The sequence below is a fragment of the Aptenodytes forsteri genome, unplaced genomic scaffold, assembly GCF_000699145.1.
Source record: "Aptenodytes forsteri isolate BGI_AS27 unplaced genomic scaffold, ASM69914v1 Scaffold132, whole genome shotgun sequence".
NCBI lineage: Eukaryota > Metazoa > Chordata > Aves > Sphenisciformes > Spheniscidae > Aptenodytes > Aptenodytes forsteri.
Window position 1 is genome coordinate 2,012,974 of NW_008795520.1, and position 24,146 is coordinate 2,037,119.

Here is a 24,146-nt window from a genome sequence, read left to right on the forward strand (position 1 = left end):
TGGAGGGACTGAGCTGCCGGTAGCTGCTGCCCAGGGCTGTGCTGCTGCCTCTAAGCCCTTCAGCAAATCCCATGACCTGCGGTCTGAGACACACTGAGCTGACTCCAGAAACTAAGTCTGGCCAAAGTCACAGCAAAAGTACCCACAGATGACAGTTTCTTGGCCCACTGCCCTGCCAACACAGGAGTACTGCTTATTGCTTGTCCTCTGTTTTGTCCTCTCTGGCTCTCATCTCACTGAGAGAATGGTCTTGCTGTCACTGAAGTCATGCAGTGTCATCTTAGCAAGAAGATGTAAAGTTGCAAGACATTTTAATAACATAGCTTAGGTGTCAGGTACTTGTTTCCGCTGAGGCACACCTGGTGTATTAAATTTCAAGCAGATCTTGGTTGCATTTTGTCCAGAAACCACTAAAAAGAGTTGAGGAAGGGGACAAAAATCCCAGATCAAACCATTTTGAGTGCCCAATCTTTGGTCAAGTTGTACCATATCTCTACCACCCAAGCTTTAAGTCGACCCATTAAGTGTGGTATCAACTCAGCTGACTGTGTGGAAATCCCGCAATGGCCCCAGGGAAGCTCCTCGTCACTAAGGTTCACCAGTAATGTTACAGAAGCACAGGTGACTAAGAACAAGCTTAGCAAAGAGCGGCGTACGCTCCTGTATGGTCTTTCCACCAGCTGGTTCAAAACCAGTGCTGGCTGGGAGCAAGCAAAGCTTGCTTATGACTTAGAAGAATGAACTTCTGCCCTGTAGCCCCGTGCGATGCCTCATCACTGATGTGTCCAGCACCTCTCTGCCAGGAACGTTTGGTCCCCCTATTCCCAGCATGGCAGGAACTTGCCCAAGCACCAAGCCAGGTCCCTCAGGCCTACAGCCATGCTCCAGTGACTGAGACCTCTCCCTGCCCAGACAGTCACTGGTCTAGGTCACTTCTAGCAGACAGCTGTCCATTTTGGGTTATCCGGGCTCTCCAAGGCTCTAGGGGGGGGTTGATGTTGACGGATGGAGCAGGAACCGGGAGCTGGCGAGGTGGGCACTAGTTCGCCTGCCTCCAGCCCAGCCTGCTCCAGCACTGGGCTTGCCCTTTTAAAGGAAGGTTTCCCCTCCCAGGCTGCCGGCTCGCTCCCCAGCAGCACGGTTTGTTATTGCAGAAGCAGCTTAGCAAAAGGCCCTGTGCCAGGACGGGACACTTTCCCTTCAAGGCATTTAGCTGTCAGTAGCATGTAAGCTAGGCACCAGAGCCCGTCTGCAGCCCACTGCTGCGATCCTCATGACCCTCAGCACAGCAAAGCATTTCACCTTGAGCTGTTATCTGCTCCCCAATTTTCTGCCTTCCAGCCAAAGCCCCCACCACTGCAGCAAGCACCTCAGTGGTCAGGCCACAGGAAGGCTGACCAGCAAAGTCTCCTAAAACACTCAGTTTAGAGCTCCCTGCGCAAACTTCTCACGCATGCCTGGAAAATCAGGCACAGAAATATTTGCAAAGCACGGCCATTACGAGACTGCTGGATTTTTGTGGGCATTCTTTAAATATGTTATTTTTGTCTCTCCCAACATCTTTTTTTCCACCCTAAAGGGTGCAGAGCCCTGAGATGTGCAGAGCCAGCCCTCAGTCCCTTTGCTGGCATCAGCCCAGAGTTGGGCATCGGGGATCGCAAGGTCACCAGCCTCCCACTGCCCTTTCCTCACAATGGAGCCCAGCTCTTTTCTCACTCCAACACCGCTCCCTGAAGTCAAACGACTTTCACCAGTGTAGAGCCGGAAGAGTAGACGGAAAAACTGGGTCGTGATGGTGATGTCCTGGTAAGGGAAGTTACACGATGATAAACAACAGAATCGGGGGTGGCTTCTGAGTCTGGCCTCACAGGTTTTACCCAGCAGTCGGTGACCGCAGTTACAGCGGACTTCAACTGACATGAAAATATCCAAATCCTGACTCCTTTCAGCTGTACAGATTCAGTTAAAATCCATAAAAGCAACAGTGCTGAGTCCTTCTTAGTTCGTTTGCAATGAGTCCCCCAGGGCGTTACTTTTGCTAGAAATGGCATTAGCATGTACTGTTAAGTTCACTGGGAGGCACTTCTGGTTTTAATTATATAGCCCTTATAATGCTTCCTCTGGCGCTCTCTTAGTATGGAAAAAATGAGCATAGGATGTAGACAGATAAAAAACCTACTAATTCCAGGACTAACAATGCCAGATCAGTATAGTGACAAACAGATTTGTCTCCGTAACCCAGCCCAAACAGCTGGCTTTCAGTGTTCAGATAGGAATGTACCAAATATGACAAAAATGTCTTTATCTGGGGAAGCTAATTTTAGACACCATTTTTGGCCAGGCAGTAGAAATACTTAGGGAAGAAATTATTAAACTTCCAATTAAAAACATGTTTTTGTAGGACACATTGCACCCAGCGTTTCAGAAGCTGTCTCCCCGCTACATCCATCACAGGCAGGCTCTGGAGCGGGTGCTCAGCCGCGCTGCCACACAGAGCCAGCAGCGCCCATCCATCCTGTCCCCTCTGCAGCTTCTCCCTGTCTCTGTAACGCCACCAGCCCGCAGACCATGATGGACCGGAGCTCTGGTTTTCCGGGTACTCCTAGGACATGCAGCCCAGCCTGACCAGCACCCACCCGAAACACATGGGCTCCGGGGGAGCAGCATTTGCCAGTGGCTCCCACAAGTCTGGGAGAGGTGATTGCCAGCACTCGTGGTGTCTCAGCCTCCAGGCCAGCACCATACCCACCTCACGTCCTCATCCACCCTGGAGAGACGAGGGTCGGGCACTGCGACCGGTGGGGGAGCAAACCAGGTTCCTGCCCCACGAAAGGGGAAAACCCAGCATTTCAGAGCTTCCCACTGCCTCAAGATGGGGCCGAGGTATTTCACAGTTTAAATTTAAAAAAAGGCAGCAAAAGCAAGGTAGAGCCCAACAGCCTCAGCATCCTCCTGGCACACAGGCGATGCAGCTCAATTCCCTGCTCTGCTCACACAGCTGAGCTGCCTGTGCAGGGCTGAGCGGCTGCAAACCAGCCCCAGTGAGGGCAGCGACGATCCTGAGATGGGGGGGAGCCAGATCCAAGCTGCCAGATTGACTTGAGAAGAGCGGGCAAGATGTGCAAGTGCATTCACCACACATAGCGTTGTAAACAGAGTAATTATAACCCAATTAAAAAGAAAGGAAAAGCACGTGGCTCATAAACAAGTTGTTACTAGAGAGGTGCACTGAAAGATTTTTAATTGATCCAGAGCTCGGCTGTTTAAAAATTCATAGGCTTCAAGTTATTTCTGCCATGTCTAAAATCGCTTTTGAGTTCAACAGCCTTAGCGCTTGCAATCAGCTACCTGCAAAATGTGCTCAGTTCAAAAGCCCTTGCCTACAGCTGATCCATTTTTGTGTAACACGTGTTTTCTTCCCGTGCCCAGTCGTTGCAGGAGACAGCAGGACTCAGAATCGGTGGTGGTTGTAGGGAAGGGGCGTTCACAGTCCTGAAGGACACCAAGTGTCAACAGGATGCAAACAAATATATACGGATATTTTTAAATTCAAGAAATCGGGGCTTAGAAGTGCTCACTCTTGATAACGGCAGTTGAAACACTGAAAATCTGCCAGTGTTTCCCCTTTCAGCAAAACTCAGGGTCGGGCCCAGCTCCATCTGTCACGTTGTTTCCAGAGCAGATTGCAGCACAGCCCGGCTCTTTGCTGTCCCTTTTGGCAGCAGGGCTGGGCTTCCACCCCAAAGCGCCTCCTCCCGCTCCGGTGCCGAAGGGGTGACCTGGGATGGGAGCCATGGACAGCCGAGCTGCAGCCGTCGGGGCATTGCTGAGGAATACCCCCGCTCAAGTCTTTGCCTGCAAACTTGGCGTGACCTCAGATTACTCGATTCACCTCGAGATGCCCTTGCAGGTTGTCTTGCGGGGATGCTGGTCGTGTGTGTAGAGCACATACGAGCCTAAGGACAGTAATGTTGACATTTGTTGTCATCTGTTGAGGGCCAGCTGGATAAAGACCATGGGGGCCTGTGAATTAGTTTTTTACATATGAAGTAGAAAATGAAAATAGAAATAGAATATGAAAACTTCCTGGCAAAAGCGGTTGCTAATAACCATGGTAAAGACCACGTGCTCATGGCCCGTCTCGGCCTCAGTGAGACTAGCGACGGCAGTGTTTCCCTTCTCAAATTACTCATAGCCCACAGTTCTTCGCTGTGAAGAGCCAAAGAGGACGCCCCTTTCTCCGTTGACTGTATGAGCAGTAGCCCAATGAATGAACTTGCAAATTTTGTTATTACCGGACATCATTTTGTTCCAGTGTTGAAGTTATTCCAAAGAGCTTTTCTGTACTGAAATCCTTCAGATATTCTCTTGCTAATGGAAAGTACATCGAGACTCCTGTTTTGAGACTTCCAGTGAAAGCAGGAGGCTCTCCTCCTGGTATCAAATGGCAACACTCACCTCAGGCTGAATGCCAGCACGCAGCTCAAAGCATCATTTTAACCTCCTGAAAAGCGGCACAAAGCATCAGCTGAAGTCACTTGGAAGCAGCCTCATGGTGGGGAGTGCAAGAAATAGACCTTCATAAGTCACTTGAGATGGTGGCAAAGACGTCTTTGTGGACACTAGTCGAAGGCACGGGCTAGTGGTGGAGTAAACGTCCCCACACTTTGATAGGCTTCATGCTGGGACCTGCACAGGGACGCTGCCGCAGTATGAAATCGCGGCTGCCCAGTTTACCAGCAGCACTGAGGTGTCCTGCAGAGGTGGCACCCACCGGTATGCAATAAAAGCAAGTGTTTGCTGGAGCAAGTCATTCTCAGTACAGTTTATGGAGAAACTTAAATTCAAAATACACTAATGAACAGAAAAGGCCTTCTCACTTGCCAAACATGCCTGAAAAGGAGCTTTCTATAGCCCACGGGTGTTTCAGGGCACTCACACATAGTGGGAACAGGATTGATGTGGGACAGGACACATCCCAGCTGTGCGTACGTGGTGGCCCTTTCTGGGGAAGGGCTTCCCAGCTCTCAGCAAGGGCAGTAACAGGGAGCCTCTCTCCCTGGTATTTCTGTGTGCCATGTTTCTGGCAGGCAGCTGCTGCTCCGAAATCCTGCTCTGGGAAAACAGCGGCTTATTGCATCTCCAAGGGGAGGCAGACCCAGCGTTTCACCCATGCTCGTGCTGACGGCTGGCAGAGGTAGAGGCAGCACCTCCGAAACGCCTGCCACGGTGTGCACCCAGGGCCAGCCTTGGAGCTGCTTTTGGATGCACTTTCTACTCATGGATGTATAGCTTTTTCTTTATTTTATTTTTAACCTCCTTCGCAAACACAGCTAAACATCCTGCTCCATGCCTGGAGGTGGCACGAGGCCTCTCTACTGATGATGTCCCACTGAAGGTCAGTTTTGCGGCTTTCCAGGTGATCTGCAGTGGAGGGCACCGTGTGCCACCAATGCCAAAATGTAGCTAGCACGTCTAATTTTAGCCTCAGGAGCATTGAAAGCCCTCTTTGAGTTGCAGCATACCTTGATAAATCATCTAAATCAATGCTGCTTGGCCTAAAGCTGGCTTTCAGATGGGAAAGGCTAAGTGCTGAATTTTAAACATAATTTTGACTGAAGCTGAACGCATCTGCCTTCAGCATAGAGTTACCCAGGGTGTCTGGGGCTTGCAAGGACTGGGAATTAAGAGAGACACCAAGAAGAGGCAAAAATGCCTGGGATATTTTTGTTTTGCTGCAAATTTGACTGAGAATAAATCTACGTGTGCAATGTATATGCAGGATGATAGCTAGAAGCACGGAAATAAGCAGCAAATACCTGCAGGGTACAGACCATCGTTCAGGTCTATGGATGGACACCAGGGACAGCTGGTTCCTTGTTTCAAGAAGACCAACCACATTGTAGAGGCTTCACCAACCTACACAGCAAAGGGACCGACAGGGGAAAAAAAAAAAAAAGGCATTTTGCTCGGAGTACTGTGTTCTCTGTTGCCTGCTTGGCCCAGCCACTTGGCCAATATTTAGAGTTTTGAAGGCTGGCTCCCACTGAGAGGCAAAACAAGTGATGCAAGTTTGATAGGGCCTTTGGCATGACAGGGTTTGTTGATGGAGAGCACCCACAACGGCCAGTTCCCCGCTCGCCGTGGGCACCGGCCACAGTGGGCTCTTCCTTACAGCTACCACATCCAGGTTCCCCCCGTGGGCACGTACGCACGTGCCTACATCTTTCCCTTCAGGGGTCCCTGAAACCCATGGGATATTTTTGTTGGCTTTTCAAGCCCGATGTGTTACTGTGTAACTGGAGAAACTGAATTTTCCCCCTGGGACAGAGGTGGGTCTGTGACTACAGGCAATTGTCTGTGCAGAGCAGGCTTGGGGCTTTGGTACCCTTTCCCAATTAATTGTGAAACTGGATAATCCATGCATGGTGAATCAAAAGTTTGCTGTCAGTACCTTTAGGGGACCAACTGCCTCACTGCTAGGGGTTGTTACTGAAGCCTTGTACGCAAGCTGTCCTACATGTATATAAAATACATGTATATATAGAAAAAAACATTATTTATATTACATATTTTATATAAACTTAAAATATATATGTATTAATATTATTAATATGCCTCTGAAGCAGTAGTTTTCCATGTCTCCTGCCCTTGCTTGTGCATTTGAGAGATGCCCAAGAGCAGAGAGACTACGGGGAGAAAAGGAATGCCACTTAGTTAAAAAACACAGCATTAAAAAACTAATGTTAGGTCTTCAAAGGTCTTTAAACCACTAATTCCCACTCTTGTGGTAGTTTGGTGTTAATGATGTTTTCCAAAAGCTGATTGTTAGTGATCAGGGAAACTACTAAATTAACAACTCTGGAGACTTAATTGTCTGAACACTTTCAATCATTTATTAGGGAAGAAAATCCCTGCCTGTAAACAAAGCCAGTGTAGGGTTATTTCATGTCAGGAGCAGTAACAACACATCAAAGCATTCACAAGCCATGAGTTAGGGCCACTAAAATTATCAACAAGGTTTAGACTTCAAAAATAATAAACTGGAGTTGATCTTTATTTGTATTCTGGTTTCTGAACCTTTAAGGCCTGCTCAAATGCCATTTTCTAGATATTCTCTGGAATCATAAAAACTGAAGCTTCCAGTAAAAAAGCTGGCAATTCTCACTTTCTCAGAGGCTTCTGGAGAAGATGAAATTCTGTGGCACTGACAGCGCAACCGTAAAGGCTGCCAGAAAGGAAGGCGCCTTTCTAATGCAGATTGAAATTCTGAGCAGCAGTGGAGTGATTTCTGCCGCACATGAGGCACCGAGCATCTTTTCAGTGAGCCTCAATCATGGGCCGTGTCTTTCCACCGTAACCAGGGCAGAGGTACCTTGTTTGGTGCCTCCTGGGCTGTCTTAGGTCTCAGGTGTTGCCTGGTGACGGCACTTTGCTGGAGAAATTTGCTGTGGTCTATAGAGGGACATAAGGACGGGGCCACGTTTGCCTTACGCAGGCGTATTGTCCCTGTGCCTTGGGTGTTGTGGGTACATCCCTGCATCCGCCGACAGCAGAGGGGTCCAGCCGCTGCCTACCCAGCCCCTCACGCCATCCTCATCGGGGCGTTTGGGGTGCAACGTGGCTGCATCCCGGCAGCAAAGCCGCTCTGCGTGCACAACTCTTCAAATGGGCTTTGACACCACGAGAGGGTTTTTTACGCCCAAATAGGCATCTGTTTTTAGGCAATGCAGAAGTTAGACAGCTGCCCTCTAGGATATGCCTGGAAGAGCATGAGGTCAGCTCGAATGCAAAATTTATACACAATTGGGAAAGTTTCTTTCCAACGCCATCCATAGGTGTTTAACTAATCAGGTTGAATGGTTTTACTGGAAGTCTTTACTTTATAGGCTAAAATAATGAAGACAGGTGTCCCATCCCCAGAAACTGCATAGAGATGGCCTCCTTTTCCCAGAAGGACTTGCCCCATCCATCGTTCCTTGACGTCAGTGGGCTCTGTGGGACCCTCAGCCCCCCTGACAAACAGGTCTCTTCTCAGGCCTTTCAGGGTGGGGATGGAGCCTTTGCTTCTGGTTCCCAAGGCTTAAACCCAGGACCATTGTGGCTGTTGATGGCTCGCAGGCTTCCATCACAGTGGCAGAAGGGAGCAGCACATTTGCTCCCCGCTGGGCTAGGCAAACTGGGTTGCCACCCAGTTAAGCCAGACTTGCAACAAAATGTTTGTGGACTGCAGTGCGAGTGCTGAGGGAGCCGTCGCTCCCCGGCTCCTTGCAGGCTCACCATGTCACACTCAACCCAGCGCTCATTTTCTTTTCCTCACACTGTGTACATGTCTTTCCCCCAGGGGTTAGGCAAACTGCACTGTGACTCTTTTTCAGCTGGCCAGCCAGCCGTGCACCTGTTTTTGATCAAAATTTTTCTACTGTAGCTCTTGTTGGCTCAGAAAAGTGCTTTGACAAGCTTGAAATTTCCTGCCTCGGGAAGGAATAACATCTCTCTAAAAGAGCGCCATGGGTTCTGTTGAAGAGGTATTACCCATGAGCTGCAGAGGAAGTTGGACTTATTAAAAGGATCAGAAACTGAAACAGCCTTTGTGGCAGCAGTACCAAAGATGTCCCAGAGCTCCTGGCTCCAGCGTAGGACACAGCTTGGATCACTGCCATTGTGGCACCTTCATGAAGACACTTCTCAACTTCTGTTTCTTGTGCTCAGATGTTTGCCTACCCCAGTTCAAGAAAATAGAGCATATATAATGTCCTTGTGAGGAATAAAGTCAGACACTCTTCAGCTGAGCCTGGTGGGGCAGAAAGCTGAGCTAAGGCTGCAGCTGATTGATTGCAACTCATCCACTCTCCTTTCCCTAGTGACATGAAGAAACCCTCCCTGAAACGGGAGAAATATTTATGCATGCTTTCATGCTGGAGAAGAAATCTGTGAGGTTGGAAGTTTCTGTACAATGGCCCCTCGAGTTTTGTCTCGACTCTCCTTGACTTGTGTCCTGCTAAAACTTTCAGTAAGCTATTTATCAGGTAAATATGTAAACCAGCCGTCATCATATCAACATATGGTGACAATGACTGAGAGCTACTCTATTAATTGCTGACCCCATTTCTATTTCAGTCACTTGGCGTGTCCTCTAGGAAACGAATGAGATCAGTCATGATAAATCCATTCTCTGTGGCACCAGATAATCTGTTTTCAAGATGGAGCAGATGCTGAGATGCCCGTCCCGGCAGCCTGCTGCTGGATGACCAAGGGGGTGGTTGTGCAATGTGGCTGCATCCCTGAAGACTTGTGTTGGTGCCCCCTTGTACAACAAATGGTTTTGCTACACAGTATTGTGTCCTAAAATGCCCTGCTGAGGTATGGCGCAACCACTCTTGCATGCTGCACGAAAAGGATGCGTCTTCCTAAAGGTCCCACAGATTAATTCCTGGATGGCTGACAGCCTTTGATTTGGGTATTAAACTGATGCAGAAAGGCCAAGTGTCTAACAACTAGAAGAAACTGGAGAAAGGTAAATGTTATTTGAATTGCTCATGGGTTTTGAGCCCAGATCTCCTGCTTCTGCTCTAACCACTGGGATATGAGACACCGTGGTGTGGTGGTAGGGGTCTTCTCAGCTTCCCATGCTGGAGCTACTCTGCTTTGCACTGAAACAAAGGAGTGCTTTGAGAGGTCGGGGATGGTGGAGGGAGTATATAAGTATTTAAAAGTATGATTTGCTGGTTCTGCTGGTCAGACAAGGAGAACACTTGCCGTAAAACACTTAACCATGGAGAAGAGCAGACACTGCATCCTGGCAGTGGGTGTCCTGAGTGCTGGGCTGGAGAACTGGACTCGGCTTTGCTCTCTGGCCCCAGTGGTGCTTAATGCTGCCCTGCACAGACACAGACACAGCTTGGCGGGGCTGGAAGAGCCAGGTCTGTGCCCTCAGCCTTCCGCAGGCAGGCGTGGGCTGCCACCCCCTCAAGCAGAGAAGACAGCTCAGCTTGGACCCTGGCTGTCAGAGCCCCTTTCCAAAGCCTTGCACATGCAATCACCCTCGCTCAGGTCCTGGGACAGACCCTGGCACAGCCCCACAAAACCGTGCGTGCCGGAGCAAGGAGAGGAGAGGAGGACACGGGGTCCAAAGCGGGGAGTGCCCTCCCAGAGCAGCGCAGCCGTTTTCCCTCGGGGCAGTTTGTTTTCACTATATTTGTGTCCCTGGGACCCAGCTGCTTAGCAACTGGATAAAATTGTCACAAAATGCTGGCAGTGCCCTCCTTAACAGGGCAGGGGCCAGGCTGTGTCCCTGGGGGGGCTGTCTGCCAGGCGAGGTGGCCATGCGGTGCTCATGGGGGGACCCGCATCCCTGTCCCTGACCCCCACGGTGGGCTGTCCCAAAGGTGCGACAGAATTTGGCCCTCATGCATGGCAAATGCTGCACCACAGGCAAGGCATGCAGGCAGGTCCCCCCCAGCCCTGGCTGCCCGCAGAGCAGGTGGCACCCCGGGGGCAGGTGAAACATGGACACTCTTGATCATGACGCCTTGCTGGGTCTGAGTGGATAAATGCTTTTTCCTCTCTGAAATACCAGGAAAAAAAGTACATCTGGAGTATTCTTGTGGAGTACCTGAAAATGAAAATATTCACCATTCCTGACTATGTATTTGGGGGAGATGGGGATGAATACACTGTCTTACTTTGGTTCAGGGCATTTTAAATAAAAACCAAGAAAAAATGGTGATGAAGAGTTACACCTATATATTCTTTGGGCCAGAAGAAGAACAGGCATGTGCCTAGTGCCTGCTGCTGTCCTTGCCCTATTTGACTCCTCTGCCTCTGTGGATAGCACTAAAGAAGAACAGGCATGTACCTAGTGCCTGCTGCTGTCCTTGCCCTGTTTGACTCCTCTGCCTCTGTGGATAGCACTCAAAGAGGTATCCAGGCTACCCAGGAGGCCAAACCCTGCTCAACGGAGCTGACTTCCCTTGAAGGGCCATGCAAAGGGCAAGGGATGAAAATTAATTAGAGTTTTTAGGAGAGCAGTTTATAACACACTTGCCCTTATAAGTGGCTGACGTGCAAAAGATAGTTGCTGGCAGTTGCTGAAAGCTTGTGTGTTTACCTCAATCAGCAAGTATTTGTAATTAATTTTAAAAATGTTGAAGTTCCAGCCTTACTGGGAACATTATAAACTGCCCTCAGCACTCTGATGTGCTTCCAAAACATATGCTGCCACGAGTCAAAAAGCACGAAGACTCAAATATTTCAGGGGAGAGGTGGGGGAGAAGTGGGGAGATGATGCAGTTGAAATGAAAATTATTTAGATAACTCAGTATCTATTCACAAATATTTAATTTTCATGACTAGAAGCAACCACAACTGTTATAAATGGGGTGAACCACCACATCACTTCTAGCATCTCTCCTGCCTGACGCCACAGCACCCCAATATGGAGGCTTTGCCAACAGCGGGATGGCTAGACTTCACTTTTTTTCTTTTCCGCCCTCTCCACCCCTACAATGTCTCATGCACCCCCTGTGCTGACACATGAGTTTGCAGGCCCCCAAAAAACCTAACGGGGATTCAAATAGGCCTGTGAAAAAACATGATTTTCTGAGGCAAGTATTGCTGCCAAAGACTCAGAATTGCTGAGCCACTCCCTGGGAGCTTTTCAAAGAAGCATGGGGTACTTTTGCCCACACTTGTGCCCAAAATGTTTATTGAGAGTTTCTGTCTCTGTTTGCAAGGAGAAATGGCAGAATGCAATTTCACTGTTTTTCAGTTTCTTTACATTTTTATGGCAGTTCTTCATGGTAATTTTCACTAACTATATCCCTTCTGGCCTCAGCAACAGGTTGGGCAGGAATCCTTCTTCAAGACAGGAAGACACCATTGCCAAATCTACCATCAGGGTGGTTAGGATGGTGGAGGTGGCTGAGCTCACGACAAACTCTAAATGAATCCCCTCTCTTTTGAGGGGATGTTACGCCTTGAGTTGATGTTGTTCCTTTAACAAATGAATCCCCTCTCAAAAGGCTTACGCCTTGAGTTGATGTTGTTCCTTTAAACTCAGAAATGTGTCATGTCTCTGAGCACTGCCCAACATCTTGGGGAGCTGAAGCTGCTGAGAGGGCACAGGGGAGCAGAGGAGAGGCAACCCGCACCAGGTCAGCAGCTGGCCCCCGTTAAGATCTGGCCTGAGGCTTTAGCAGCAGGTTTTAGAGAGAGATTTTTGGTTCTGTGAGCAAGTGGGAGAGCATGCTCAGATTGCAACCCTCTAGCTAAGTGATTTTTAGTTTTTTCCAGTACTGTAATTATGAAAAATGCTTCTCATTTTCCCCATTAATGTTGCTATTAGCAGACAGGCAGGGCTCCCAGCATGAGCCAGTTCTTGCTAACAAAGTCTGTGTGTACCACATTAGGGAATGTACCGCTCACACAGCTTTCAGAGCATCCTAAGTGATTTGCCATAGCTCCTGTAATGGTACAGAGCCAAACATGCCTACATCTCATGTCAGAGAAGGCAGCAAGGTCTAGCTTTAAATTCAAGATCCCTGATTAAAAGAAAAGACCAGCAAGCCCAAACCCCTGCTTCTGGGCATTGAGTTGCCCTCCTGCTCAAACACCGGGCAGGGGCAGTGCTGAGAAGGACTATCATAATCGGATAGGGCTGTGAACTCAAACGTCTCTCACTCGCCCACTCAGTCACTCACATGAGTAGTATAATAGCAGAATGGAAAAAACCTTCCCAGGGATTGTATAATCCTCCACCTTCACACACACTTACTTCCCTTTTTAAGGTGAGCCTTACTCCAATGCAGAAAGAAAATGGTCTAGCGTATAGGACAAGGGGGAGCAGCTGCTGTTCTTCACCTTGATTTTGGCAAGGCTTTCTGCACAGGCACCCATAATATCCTTACAGCCAAAGTGGTGAGATAGGGACTGTGCTGCAACAGACTCTGGGTGGCCATGGGCCAGCCCAGTCGTATGTACAGGTTTTCTTGTGCTTAACTCCCCTTACACGCACCTCTGCGGTGGCTATGGGTGTTGTGTAAACCCCAAGGTAGGACAGGGACTTGGCTCTCTGCAGCGAGCTGGCTGGCCAGCCAGGAAAGAGGCTTGATTTGTAAAGGGCTCAGATGTTAGCTCTCAAATTCCTTGTGATACAGTGAGCAGGCAACTGCTGTGAGTGGACAGAAAACACCTCAGGGTGTTTTTTTCTTAAATGCATGAATTTTCTTCTAAATGCAGAGGGGATTTTTACCTGTGCCCCATTGCTCCCACCTCAATATTTATCACTTTCTTATATCAATCCTGATTCCGCCAAGACATTCCCAGCTCTGTGTAGAAGAACAGAAAGCTACACTGGCAATGCCGGGCATTGAGACATCTCTTTTCTTCTGCATAGCTTGTGAACGATGCTATATTACAACAAATTTGTATCCACAGCTAAGCTTGCACAATGAACCAATTAAGGATCTGTGATTTTTTGTTTCAAGTATGTAGCTGAATGTTTATAGGACAGTCTAGATTTTAGTCCAAACTTTCACAAATTTAGACAGCTGCCTCTAGTGCTGTCAAAAGGGCATACAATCAGCACATCTGAAAATCAATACACCTCATGGGGCTGAGTACCTCGGTTAATCAAATACTGCAACCATTAGCTTTTGCTTAGCTTCCAATTAGCTCCAGAGCCTTTTCTGCATAGTTACAAGATTATAATTGTTAGAAAAAAGAAAGTGGGTATTTTAAACATCATGAACCCTATGTTTTTTCATTGTTTGAGCTTCACCTTTACTGCAGCTTGATTTTCCTTCCAGAATTGCTCATTAGGTTTAAATCTAGAAAAAACAAAACCCTGGCTGTCTCAGTGATCCTGGACAGTAGGGAATGCAAAGCTATTCTAGGGCCATTTGTTTCACTGCGAGAAAGGTTTTAGAAAACAAATCCAGACAGTTGGTTCCTTATAAAATAGACATAAGTTATGAAGATAATCATGGAAACAAATCCTTTGAAGACCTCTTAAGTCCCTGGCTGCTATTACTGTTATTTTTTAAGTCAGCATTGGCTACCCACGTCACATGAATAATACTATGTAAGTCACAGATGCAAAATAGCAATAGCTGCAGAGATCAGGGCCTTACCAATGGGTACATTTTATTCATTTAAAAATGATTATAGTTGCTCTTCTGGAACATGGTTGGTGTGGGACATAATCTCGGAATGCCTGGAAGAAAATGGCCCCACACAAGAGCTCACTGTCTTGGGGGCCATGTGTTTCTCTGCAGATGAAGGCAAGCTGTGTGCAACTCTGCAGAGATTGGCTTGTCGGACATGCTCTGGCCACAGAGCAAAGTGTGTAGCAGAGAAACTTTGCTAGGAAGCAAAGGAAGGACTAAGGGAAGGTGAGATGCAACAATTTTTCCCTAAATTAAATCTGTGATGAATGGCAAACCTCAGCTTAAGCATCCTTCTAAGGGAGCCTGGACCAGGGACCTCTGTCATAAATATTCAAGGATGAATTTTCATCTATACATTCCCTAGTCTTCCTTTGTTTGCAGTCCACCAGGCTGCAATTCATGTGGCTATGACAGGGGACTTGTTATGTAGCCATACAGCATGCCTGGAAATAAATTCCAAACTGAATGAAGTTTTACACAACCTTATATTTTTCAAAAACACCTTACAGTAATCTGTGGCCAAGCAGCAATAAAGACTTTTAATTACTGTAGTCTTGCTGTGCTGAAACTAAATACAATCCTATGTCATAAAAACCTGTGGTCACTCGCGGACATCAGTTTCAGTCTGCTTGAGAGGCATGTGTTGCCCCATCCAAATGCCTCTCACAGTAACAAGTCCAGTATCAGGCTTTACCAAAACGAAAAACAAAATGTGATCTGACTGTTGAACTCATCAACAGGGCTGGAGACCAGAAAGGGGGGGCAGTATGCATGTTCCTCCGCACGAAAGCTCCTGTTAAAGTTTGCATGTGAAGGGAACCTCAGCTGTTGGGGCAGAAGTCTGGGCAGCAATGTCGCAAGAAACTCCCGGCATCCAAGTCAGACTTCTTCAGATGTTCATTGCCAGGTTGATAAACTAATATCAGAAGAAAGATCAACTTTACAATAAATGATTTCCGGCCCTTCTCCCTCCCCCTCCCTTTCCCCAAATGAAAGAGAGATGTTCAAAAGCAGTGCCTTGCTCTGAATTGACCCCCACGCAGGGAAGAGGACCTTTGTTCACTAGGCTTTTATGTCCTGTCACTAAGGAGAGACCTTAGCCAGCATTTACTTCTGTGTTTGGAGGGAAGGAGGTAGAGCTCTCGAAGCACTAGATGCCAATAACGGCAGTGATTTTGTTTGCATCCCAGCAGTCCACACGGGCTCCCACGTTTGTTGTGCCAAGGATTTCATTGTGCCTTGCCCCAGGAAGCTTTGGGTTAGCGTAAAATGAGAGACAACCCACATATGCAACAGGGAGACAAAGAGAGCACAAGAAAATAAGAAGCCTGTGCTGAGCAGTGTGAGAAGCAGATGATGGACATGCACAGGAGAGGCTGATCTGAACTCTTGGGGGATTCAGGGAGAGTGAAAGACGTCCCTGTCCTCGTCTGCTGCTTTCCCTTTCCCCCATCGAGAGCTGGCACCTGAGGAAGGAAAAAGCAGAGAGTCTAGAAAGCAGGATAAGAAGCTGTCAGTATGCCACAGGGCAAGGAAGGAAGGAAATAGCACGGGGGAGATGTAATCAGTGCGTGCGCTGTAAAATCCCAGCCCTGCTGAAACCTATGGCAGATGTCCCCTGCACTCTCATGGACCTAGATGTCACCTGAAGTGTCGTGCAGAAATACTTTAGTTCTTACAAGAGGACAAAGCTCTAGAGAAGCCCCATTATGTTCTCAGTGTTTATGAAGCTGTGCTCATACCTCGCCTATATTCAGGTTAATGAACTCCTTGTTTTTCACACTCAGTGCTTGGAATACTCCTGAAATGAAAAACAGGACACAGGCGCTATAAATACACCTCATTCATATTCATACATGAGCTCCCCATCCCACAACGATGGGTGGCCGTGCCAAGGAGAGGGAGGGCCTGGTGCAAAGGATTGCTTGGTGGTGGTAGCTGTTCTGACAAAATGAAGTCTTGCAAGAGGAAATGTCTTGCTGACTTAAGGCCTTTGTGCAAGTCTCACTTCAGGACTTGACTGGAAGAGGGTGTCCTGGGTGTGCTAAACAGTTGAATTTGGATGATGCTCCAAAATGAAGCCAAGCAATTTGCATTTCTTTATATATCTTACTTAACTTTTCTCTCTCAGTAGTTTAATACTTCTATTGCCACAGATCAAACCAGAAAGTAAGAAGAAGAACAAAACAAAAAAAATCTGTCAAGAAAGTTGATTTTGCTTCTCATAGAGTGAGTTGCATTTGATTTGATTTTGGAGCCACACTAATGATAGTTTATCCAGGCATTTTACCTATCTCTACTACTGCTGCTCTGGAGCGAGAGTGACCCTGCACACAAATGAACTGAGACCTAGGGTGCCCCGATGTACAGAGAACCGTATCTTCAGCCGAAAGTGGACAAGTTATGTAAAATGTACATGAGATACCTGCCCAAGCGCATGCCAATTATCTCTTTGCATGAGGCACAAGCAATATTTGAACCTTGAACTTCTGTGATCCCAAATTAAGCTCATTGGTGAGCCACAAGAAAAGCTATAACATGGACGTTGCCAGCATTCTTCACATGCCTTCTACATTGCTGCAGAGTTTATGAAGCAGGCTCTATTCACATGGGGAAATTTTCCATTAGCAGCAGAACATTTTTCACTTTACAGGAGAAAAGCCATCCTAAAAGCAAATGTTAAACACAGCTCTTTTCTGTTAGCCATGTACACACTTGATCTCAGATATTGTGCAATATGCTCAACCACAGCCGAAAGTGGAACATTTTTTTTTCAAAGGGGAAGAAATTCCAGAGGAAGAAGATACTCACGACTTGCATTCTCTAAGCGAATTAAGCAGTTCAGAAAATCATCAAATTCAATCTGGAACTGTTCGTCAGCGTATCGGAGGACAATCAGTTGCAGCAGGTAGTTGTTGAGTTGGTAACCTTCCCAAAGACACACGCACAAAGGAAAAGTGAGCAACCTCGTAGGCCAGGGAGGTATCTGCAGATCTCTACTAACTAATATTGAAAACCAGTTAATGGGAGGATGTTCTGTGGCACACATCCATCCAGAAAGCGATCTGACCACAAGTTCTTTAAGCTTGCAATAAACAACAAACTCTGAACAGGAAATTTTGCAGTCTCTGTAGTTTCTAGTCCACGCAGTTTTTGATGTATGAAGGACCGTTCTGTCTCCTTGAAATTTGTAGGGATTTCTGCAAAACTAGGTGCTTGAATAAAAATAACTTGTGATGAAATACAAATGCACTGACTGCTCTTCATAACAAACAGCTTACTCACTGTTCCTCTAACCTTTGAGTGGAGATGGACTCTGAAGTGATTTGTTTCAGGGTCTAGCCCTGCACATGAGGCAGCCCTGTTGAGTTTAACAGAGCTCAATAAAAATGTAAAGATTGCTCTGACTGACCGCCCTGCAGGGCTGGGGATACCTGGGGCAAAATGAGTCCACTCAATGTCCTCTCTAGGTGCCCAGGCCCTCTCTGGGGTTTAGACCTCCTCTCTGTCCAGGATCACCCGGCCTGCGTAATTGGTTGCAGCCCTCTTCACCCACAGCCGACCTGCCCGACAGGTTTCCCAGATAAATGCAGTGCCTGTCTTACCTGCAGCTTTCAGAGCACTGCGAAGCTCATAGGAGGACATGGAGCCAGATTTATCAAAATCAAATTGAAGAAAGATATTCTGTTATGAAAGGAGCACACGGAAAGGTCAGTATTTGCATATGAAAGGGAGCACAGATATGGCATCGAAAGGCAAGGTATTTATCTCTAACTGCGTAGCATAAGCATTTAAGAAAGCTGACAAGACTTTGGTCTAGATCCAGTCTGATTTTGTAACTGAGGGGGAAATCTGGGTCCCAATTCTCTTTGTCATATGAATAGGTTGTTGTGAAACTTAAACAAGTACTGCCAAACCCAAGCATTCAAAAATAATGAGTTGCTCTTCATAAAAAATTCCATTATTTTTTAAAAAGTTATTTTATCTGGGAAGGACGTATTGTTCTTTGTCTTTTAACTCTTAGCTGATGCGTTCTCTTAATCTCTTTTTATGTTTTTCTCTATAATTGTGAGGGCTAGAGACAAATTGTTTAAGATGAAGTTAAGACTGTCACTTACTCATTTGCTTCTAGGTATAAAAGATCTAAACAGCCACATTCATGGTACAACCAAGAGAACTGGTACAAACGGTTTGAATTTTGACCTAAATCTTAAATAATTATTAAGCTGGAGTTAAATTCCATCCTTTTAATGAGACGACAAACACGACTCTCCCTTGGAATATGAGTTATTTAGAGCTGTCGTCTCATTCAGCTTAAAATTTTCCAGCAAATATACGTGCAAATCTTCCTACAGGATACAAGGATTTCTCAAGCCCCCTTGTTAAAAAACAATGCGTCCTTTGTTAAAAGAGATGTGGCATTAGTACCCAGAAAAAGTGTTTGCCATTTCTGATGGGCTAGACAAGAAGCGGAGAACTGCATATTTTGAATGCTTGGGTGAAGCATGAATTCAGAAGAAACTATTAATGACCATGAGGAAACAATTATGATGTCTTTATTTGAATATTCAGTCTGTGGCCTGACTCTGCAAGCCTGCTTATTCGTACTGCCATATACAGTGGCAGGGAAATGTGTTTAAAATTAGAAGCAACACTTTCCCAGACTTCAGTACAGTTGACTCCTGAGAGATCAATAATGGAAATGCAGTGACTTAGGAAATGATTGTTTCCTACTAGTCATGAATCATCACTTTCTTCTTCTGTACAACAGCAGTAATGGAAACTCCTTAAGTTTCATTTTGATTGGCTTGCTTATTAGTGCCCGTTGCATTCTTTATCCCAAACATAGTTGATTTGCTTACAAAAATCTCTGTTATTTCCAGAAAACCATTATGGTTTAGCATCATGGAAAGCTAAGAATGCCTTTGACTATCCAAAACAAGCCCCCATACTTTTAAAACATTTGTTTTGAGTTAAAATTCATGGCTTGTAAACACTCCTGTCTCCATTTTTGTCTGCGCATACATAATAAACTATGCAGGAAATAGCTAATGAAATGGAGAAAACAAATACAATGAATAATGTCACCTACTATCCATTTCTTCATTTTTTCCCAGAAAACTTTGAACTCACTAAATTCCAGTTTCCCGTTGCCACTGGTCTGGTAATCTGAATTAAGGAAAAGGATTTGTTACATGAAGGTCCAAATTCTGTTGAATTTATCAGCGCTGGTCCTTTAAGCAGAAAATATTAGGTTGCCTGGAAAGACTATGGTGCTGCTGAAACCGATATTGGGATTTCTCATGAGGTACAGCTCGAGCAGTTACAGTCATGGCTGCGGCTGTGATACTTGGGGAACATTATGTGATATAAAAACACAGCTGAGCAATGCAGGCTCCACGGGAGAAAGAAAGACAGATTGTTCTAAGGCAAGAACAGCTTTGGATGTAAATGGGATATAGATGATTCAGAGAATTAAATTACGCGATTAAAACAAATTGCTACTGTACTCAAAGGAGTTAGTCAACCAATGTGCTATTCAGTATTTTTGTCTAGAGACCAGGGTCTGTTGCAATGGCTCAACCAAAAATTAATGGGTATTGTGGGGTGAGGCTGGCAAAATCTGGTCCTTACGGTCTGAAAAAAATGTCTGTATAGCAGTTCTAAGAGGCAGTGATTAGATCTGCCTGGCCTTCCCTCTGCTGGAAGTGTGAGGGTCTTAATACTTATTTTACTGAGTCACTGATGTCGCCCAAGTACAGCTCACTTGCAGGATGGGGCACTTACTCTGAAATGCTAAATAAGGAAAGGGCCCACTCCCCTTCCCCTTTCCATCTTACTTGCCAGGACAAAGCCCTTGCTCGGATGGACGCTAGCTCAGCGAGTGTTCACAACGGTCAAAACGTGCCAAGTGGGGTCTAGCTAATGCCTGCCGTTATTTAAGCACCTACACTGGTGACATTACTGAGGGCACCCACAGATCCCAAGGACGTTACCAGTCCTGCAAAAAGTCTGTCTTTTTACCCAGCCAGGTTCTTCTTCCTGGGATCATGTAGAACTTTGCCCCCACTCCGTGCCACTGCATGGTGACTGTAGCCAGGGAATTTGGTGGCATATGACACAGAGGGGACTCTGCCAGCATTGACTTGGGTTTGCATTTGTGTCATTTTGCTCCCCCATTGTGCTCCAAATACCATGTCCAGAGTGGGATGGTTGTGTCTGCGTTCCTTGTGCTTCCAAAGCAGAGGAAGAGATGTCTCCCCATTTATTCAAAACTATGCAGAGATTTGCTTGGAAGCATTGCAAATCATGGAAACTATTTAGTTATATCCTAAATAGTAAACCTAGGACTGCTGGCATGCTCCTGGGACAAGTGCAGACCCTGGCTCTGACCCAATACCATGTAAGGATGAGATGGGAACATGGATCAGCTCCCTACTGAAGCTTGGTTTTTAAGGGAGGAAATTTAGGCCTGGTCCCCTGTTTCTCATTGCATATGCATTGTGACTGATCTGCACTGAATTTTAACATTATGGACACAGCTTTAACAGGATAAAGTTTTGTCTGGTTTTGTTTTCTGTTAGAAATGTTTGAGAGGATGTTACCTCTGCATTGGGCTGGAGCAACAGAAGCAAAAGGTAAGAACTTCTCAGCTGAACAAGCAAGACATAACCCAAATGTTAGATACTTGCCTTGTTAGGACTGTATCTGTTTTGTCTCACGTGTAACAAAATTGTCTATCAGGAAAGCATACTGCAAAAAACAGCTCTACCTGAGGAGAAGCCATGCTAAGCAAACTCAACAGGCACGAGAACATTGCAAAGGATGAACCTGGTGGGGAAGTACCAGGGCTGTGATTCATCTCACTTAATGTCTGAGCAGTCATTTAGGATCCCTCACAGTTAGGCACATCCAGAACAAGCATAATTACACCATCCTTTTCACTATCTACAAAGGAAGTCTGGAAAGCTAGCTTAGATGTAGACACCTACACCACAAATGCCTAAATTTGGACAGACAACTCTCGCCCACATGTCTGCTTCCTGGAGTTCCAGGATCTAGCTGAAAGACCAGATTTTCCAGCTTTTAATCTGGTTGTCAAAAAACCCACAGCTTTGATATCAGTAATTTTCAACACTCTGCTGATCCTTAATTTCTGACCCATAACTTGCATGCACAGCTCTGGTGAATTTAACCCTCCAGACAACAGACTTTTCTTGAGTGATCTCTTCCAGGCCTTTTTCAAATAAACCACAGCTTGAAGAATGCACTGTTCTATACAGAAGTAATTTGAGATTTACTTTTAAAAGTGCTCAGCATTAAAGCATCTGCCTCTAAGTCTGCAGTAGAAAATGGTCTGTCTTGAAGGTCCTAACCCTAAATTTCTAAAATAAAAATCAGGATACAACTTTCATATTTTTTTTTCTTTGGGTAGTGTTCTGCCATGACATTACCACATCTATCTCTGATATCCATGACAAGTAACGCTATGGACAATTATATTCAGTATTCATTTAGCCTCACAAGCACTTATTTGAAAGGATACATCCATAAGAGAAATGATATTTCGGCATGAAATGAGACTTAAGTTCTTGAATTTTATGTTCTTTGCTGAAAAAGGACAAAAATAAGAAAGAAGTTATTGGGCAAATCTACCTTTTATAAACTGAAAGTAGAAAATAGGATTTCATATGCAGAGATAGCTGGCTCTTAGTCCTCATTGTGGGAGGACCTGTGAACTGGAAGATGAAGACAGCCCCCACTATAGAGAAATCACAGTCCAGACAGAAAGGGTATTTACTGACAACATGACAGGAAATACTGTCCTTGTTTCGTAAATCAGGAGATGAGGTTCAGAGAGCGACAGGTTTCCCATTGTACAAAGGGCCTGTAGCAGGGTCACGAACTGCGTCCAGGTCTTACAAGTCCCAGCCCAGTGCCTGTCTCTCCACAGCAGAGCAGTAGTGCAATGGAGAGCTGGCCTCTGGATGGATGACATGGATCATGCTGGAGGCAGGGCAAGCTTGTGGTTAGATCATGGACCAGATGTTTTCCTGGCTGTGCCCTGGCTGGCTGGAGGACACCAGGCAGGAGTTGTAACACAGCCTTTATTTTTCTGTTTGTAAGTGAGTTTAATGGCAGCTTTTATAAAGGTCTTTACAGCCCTTAACTTAGAGGATATCAGCACTTACTTTCTTTTAATACATCATTCAGAACATATTTGAGTTCTTCTGCAGCTATCTCCATGTCCTAAATTAAAAAAAAAAGTGTGGCATCTGTTACTTGAATGTTTCTGTAATCAGACATACCAAAAACCTCAGAAAACACAAACATCACCCATCTGTACTTTATTGCAATTCAGGAAAAGAGAACCATACAAACCCCAGAAAAGGTTAAAAAATAAAGGGCTGGCAAAACACAGGAGTGCTGCTGTGCATAAGGCTGTCTGAAGGAGATCTCAAGCGGGAACCATTGATTCAAAGAAAAATAAACTGCAGCTGGACACTGAACCAGGTAAGCTCCCTCAGAGCTTGAGTTCTAGCTTTGGTCCTCCTGCTTGCTCACCAGGGACTGCACCTTTCTCCATCTAGACATAAGGCATGGTGACATCTGGTGCCCAAACAACACACTACAACTAAGCATACTCCTCCCAAAATAACGTCATTTTTGTTTCACCTGGCCCTAGGTGGGAGCAGAAGTGTCTCCCCTCTTTCTACATCTTGCTATGACCCACAACGGTTTTGCACTCACCTTTCCTGAAATCTGCTCAAACAGTGCCCGGAACTGCTTTTCTTCTTCAGTTTCTTGTGGGCTTGGGGTTGGGTTGAGAGGCTGCAACATCAACTACCCAAGTCATTTTAAGAATTGTAAAACATGACATTTCTCCTGCACGTAGCCCCTCTGTGCATCAGGGGACCATAGTACATCTTAAATTAAGGGTACACATGCTCCCGAACATTGCTAGACCTGAGGCCTTCCAACCATCTAGCTGCCTGAGGGGAGTCTCACCCCCTCATTTCCTTTGCCTGGGCGATTGCGTAGTGTGCCGTTGCCTTGGCTATGTCAAAACCAAGAGCACCCATCCTGGAAAACACCTCTCGTCTACCTCACCCCTGCACCGCTTTGCTTCCCTGATCCTTGAACAACCACAGCTCTACTGAGCTCTTTCCAGCGGCATCATCCAGGGACTTCTTGCCCATCTTGAGAGCACCAGCCAGAGGTGGCAGCACTTTGGCACATTACCCAGCACCATCCTGAGCCTGGAAGCACCTTCATCTGGCTGCCAGCTGAGTGCCTCGGTGCAGTCGCAGGGGTGTAGAGTTCAGGCTTCAGTCTACACTGATGAGCAGAGAGATGCAATAGTGTAGAGCCACTGCTATAGTTGGGGTGACCATGTGAACAGAGAGGAGTTCTTGGGCCAAAAAAATGGGGAAAAAGAAGGCAACAGCACAGCACAGGAAGCAAAGAATTGGGCTTTGTTTTCTCTACCCACAGAAGATACAACATGGGTGCTATTTAGTATACTGTCACCAGAGTGGTCCTGGTGCCACTGCTTGGCCACTTACACTTTTTATGACTGTATGTATGTTCCTCACTTCCTTCTGCTCAAGTTTAGATGCAGTCCCTTAATGATACTGGGACAGGTGAACAGATTTACTTTGCTACTGAACATGGCCCTGAGATCCCAGAAATGGAGCTTGTTAGCTGGTCCCTGGAGGAGACTTTTACTGAAAAGGGACACATGAGATCTTGGCTTAGCTTGTTTCCATGGGAAGGCACACCACAATTAATGGCTTATTTGCAGGGACACACTTAAACAGGAGCTGACTCAGATTCAGCTGCAATTAGTGCTCAGCAGGCAGACCAGGCCATTCAGAAACAAAAAGAATTTAATCATTTCAGTAGGCACACGCATGTATCAAGCATTCCCTCCCAAGCCCTGTGGATATTGATAAGTAAAATAAAGGTATTTGTATG

The 24,146-nt window shown here is 46.2% G+C and overlaps 1 protein-coding gene across 3 annotated transcripts in view; it reads right to left on the reverse strand.

Annotated features, from left to right (window-relative positions):
* Positions 1 to 14,639: 14,639 nt before the first annotated feature.
* Positions 14,640 to 24,146, reverse strand: part of CAPN9 (calpain 9) — a 28,445-nt gene continuing 18,938 nt past the window's right edge. For all 3 annotated transcript variants that reach the window (XM_009281771.2, XM_009281770.2, XM_019472711.1), the window contains 8 exons: positions 22,920 to 23,000; positions 22,361 to 22,418; positions 21,715 to 21,779; positions 19,261 to 19,329; positions 17,774 to 17,852; positions 16,980 to 17,096; positions 15,911 to 15,969; positions 14,640 to 15,084 (listed from right to left, as the gene is read on the reverse strand). In XM_009281771.2, the coding sequence (XP_009280046.1) occupies positions 15,058 to 15,084; positions 15,911 to 15,969; positions 16,980 to 17,096; positions 17,774 to 17,852; positions 19,261 to 19,329; positions 21,715 to 21,779; positions 22,361 to 22,418; positions 22,920 to 23,000 (555 nt within the window). In that variant the 3' untranslated portion in view covers positions 14,640 to 15,057. The remainder of the gene's footprint in view (positions 15,085 to 15,910; positions 15,970 to 16,979; positions 17,097 to 17,773; positions 17,853 to 19,260; positions 19,330 to 21,714; positions 21,780 to 22,360; positions 22,419 to 22,919; positions 23,001 to 24,146) is intronic.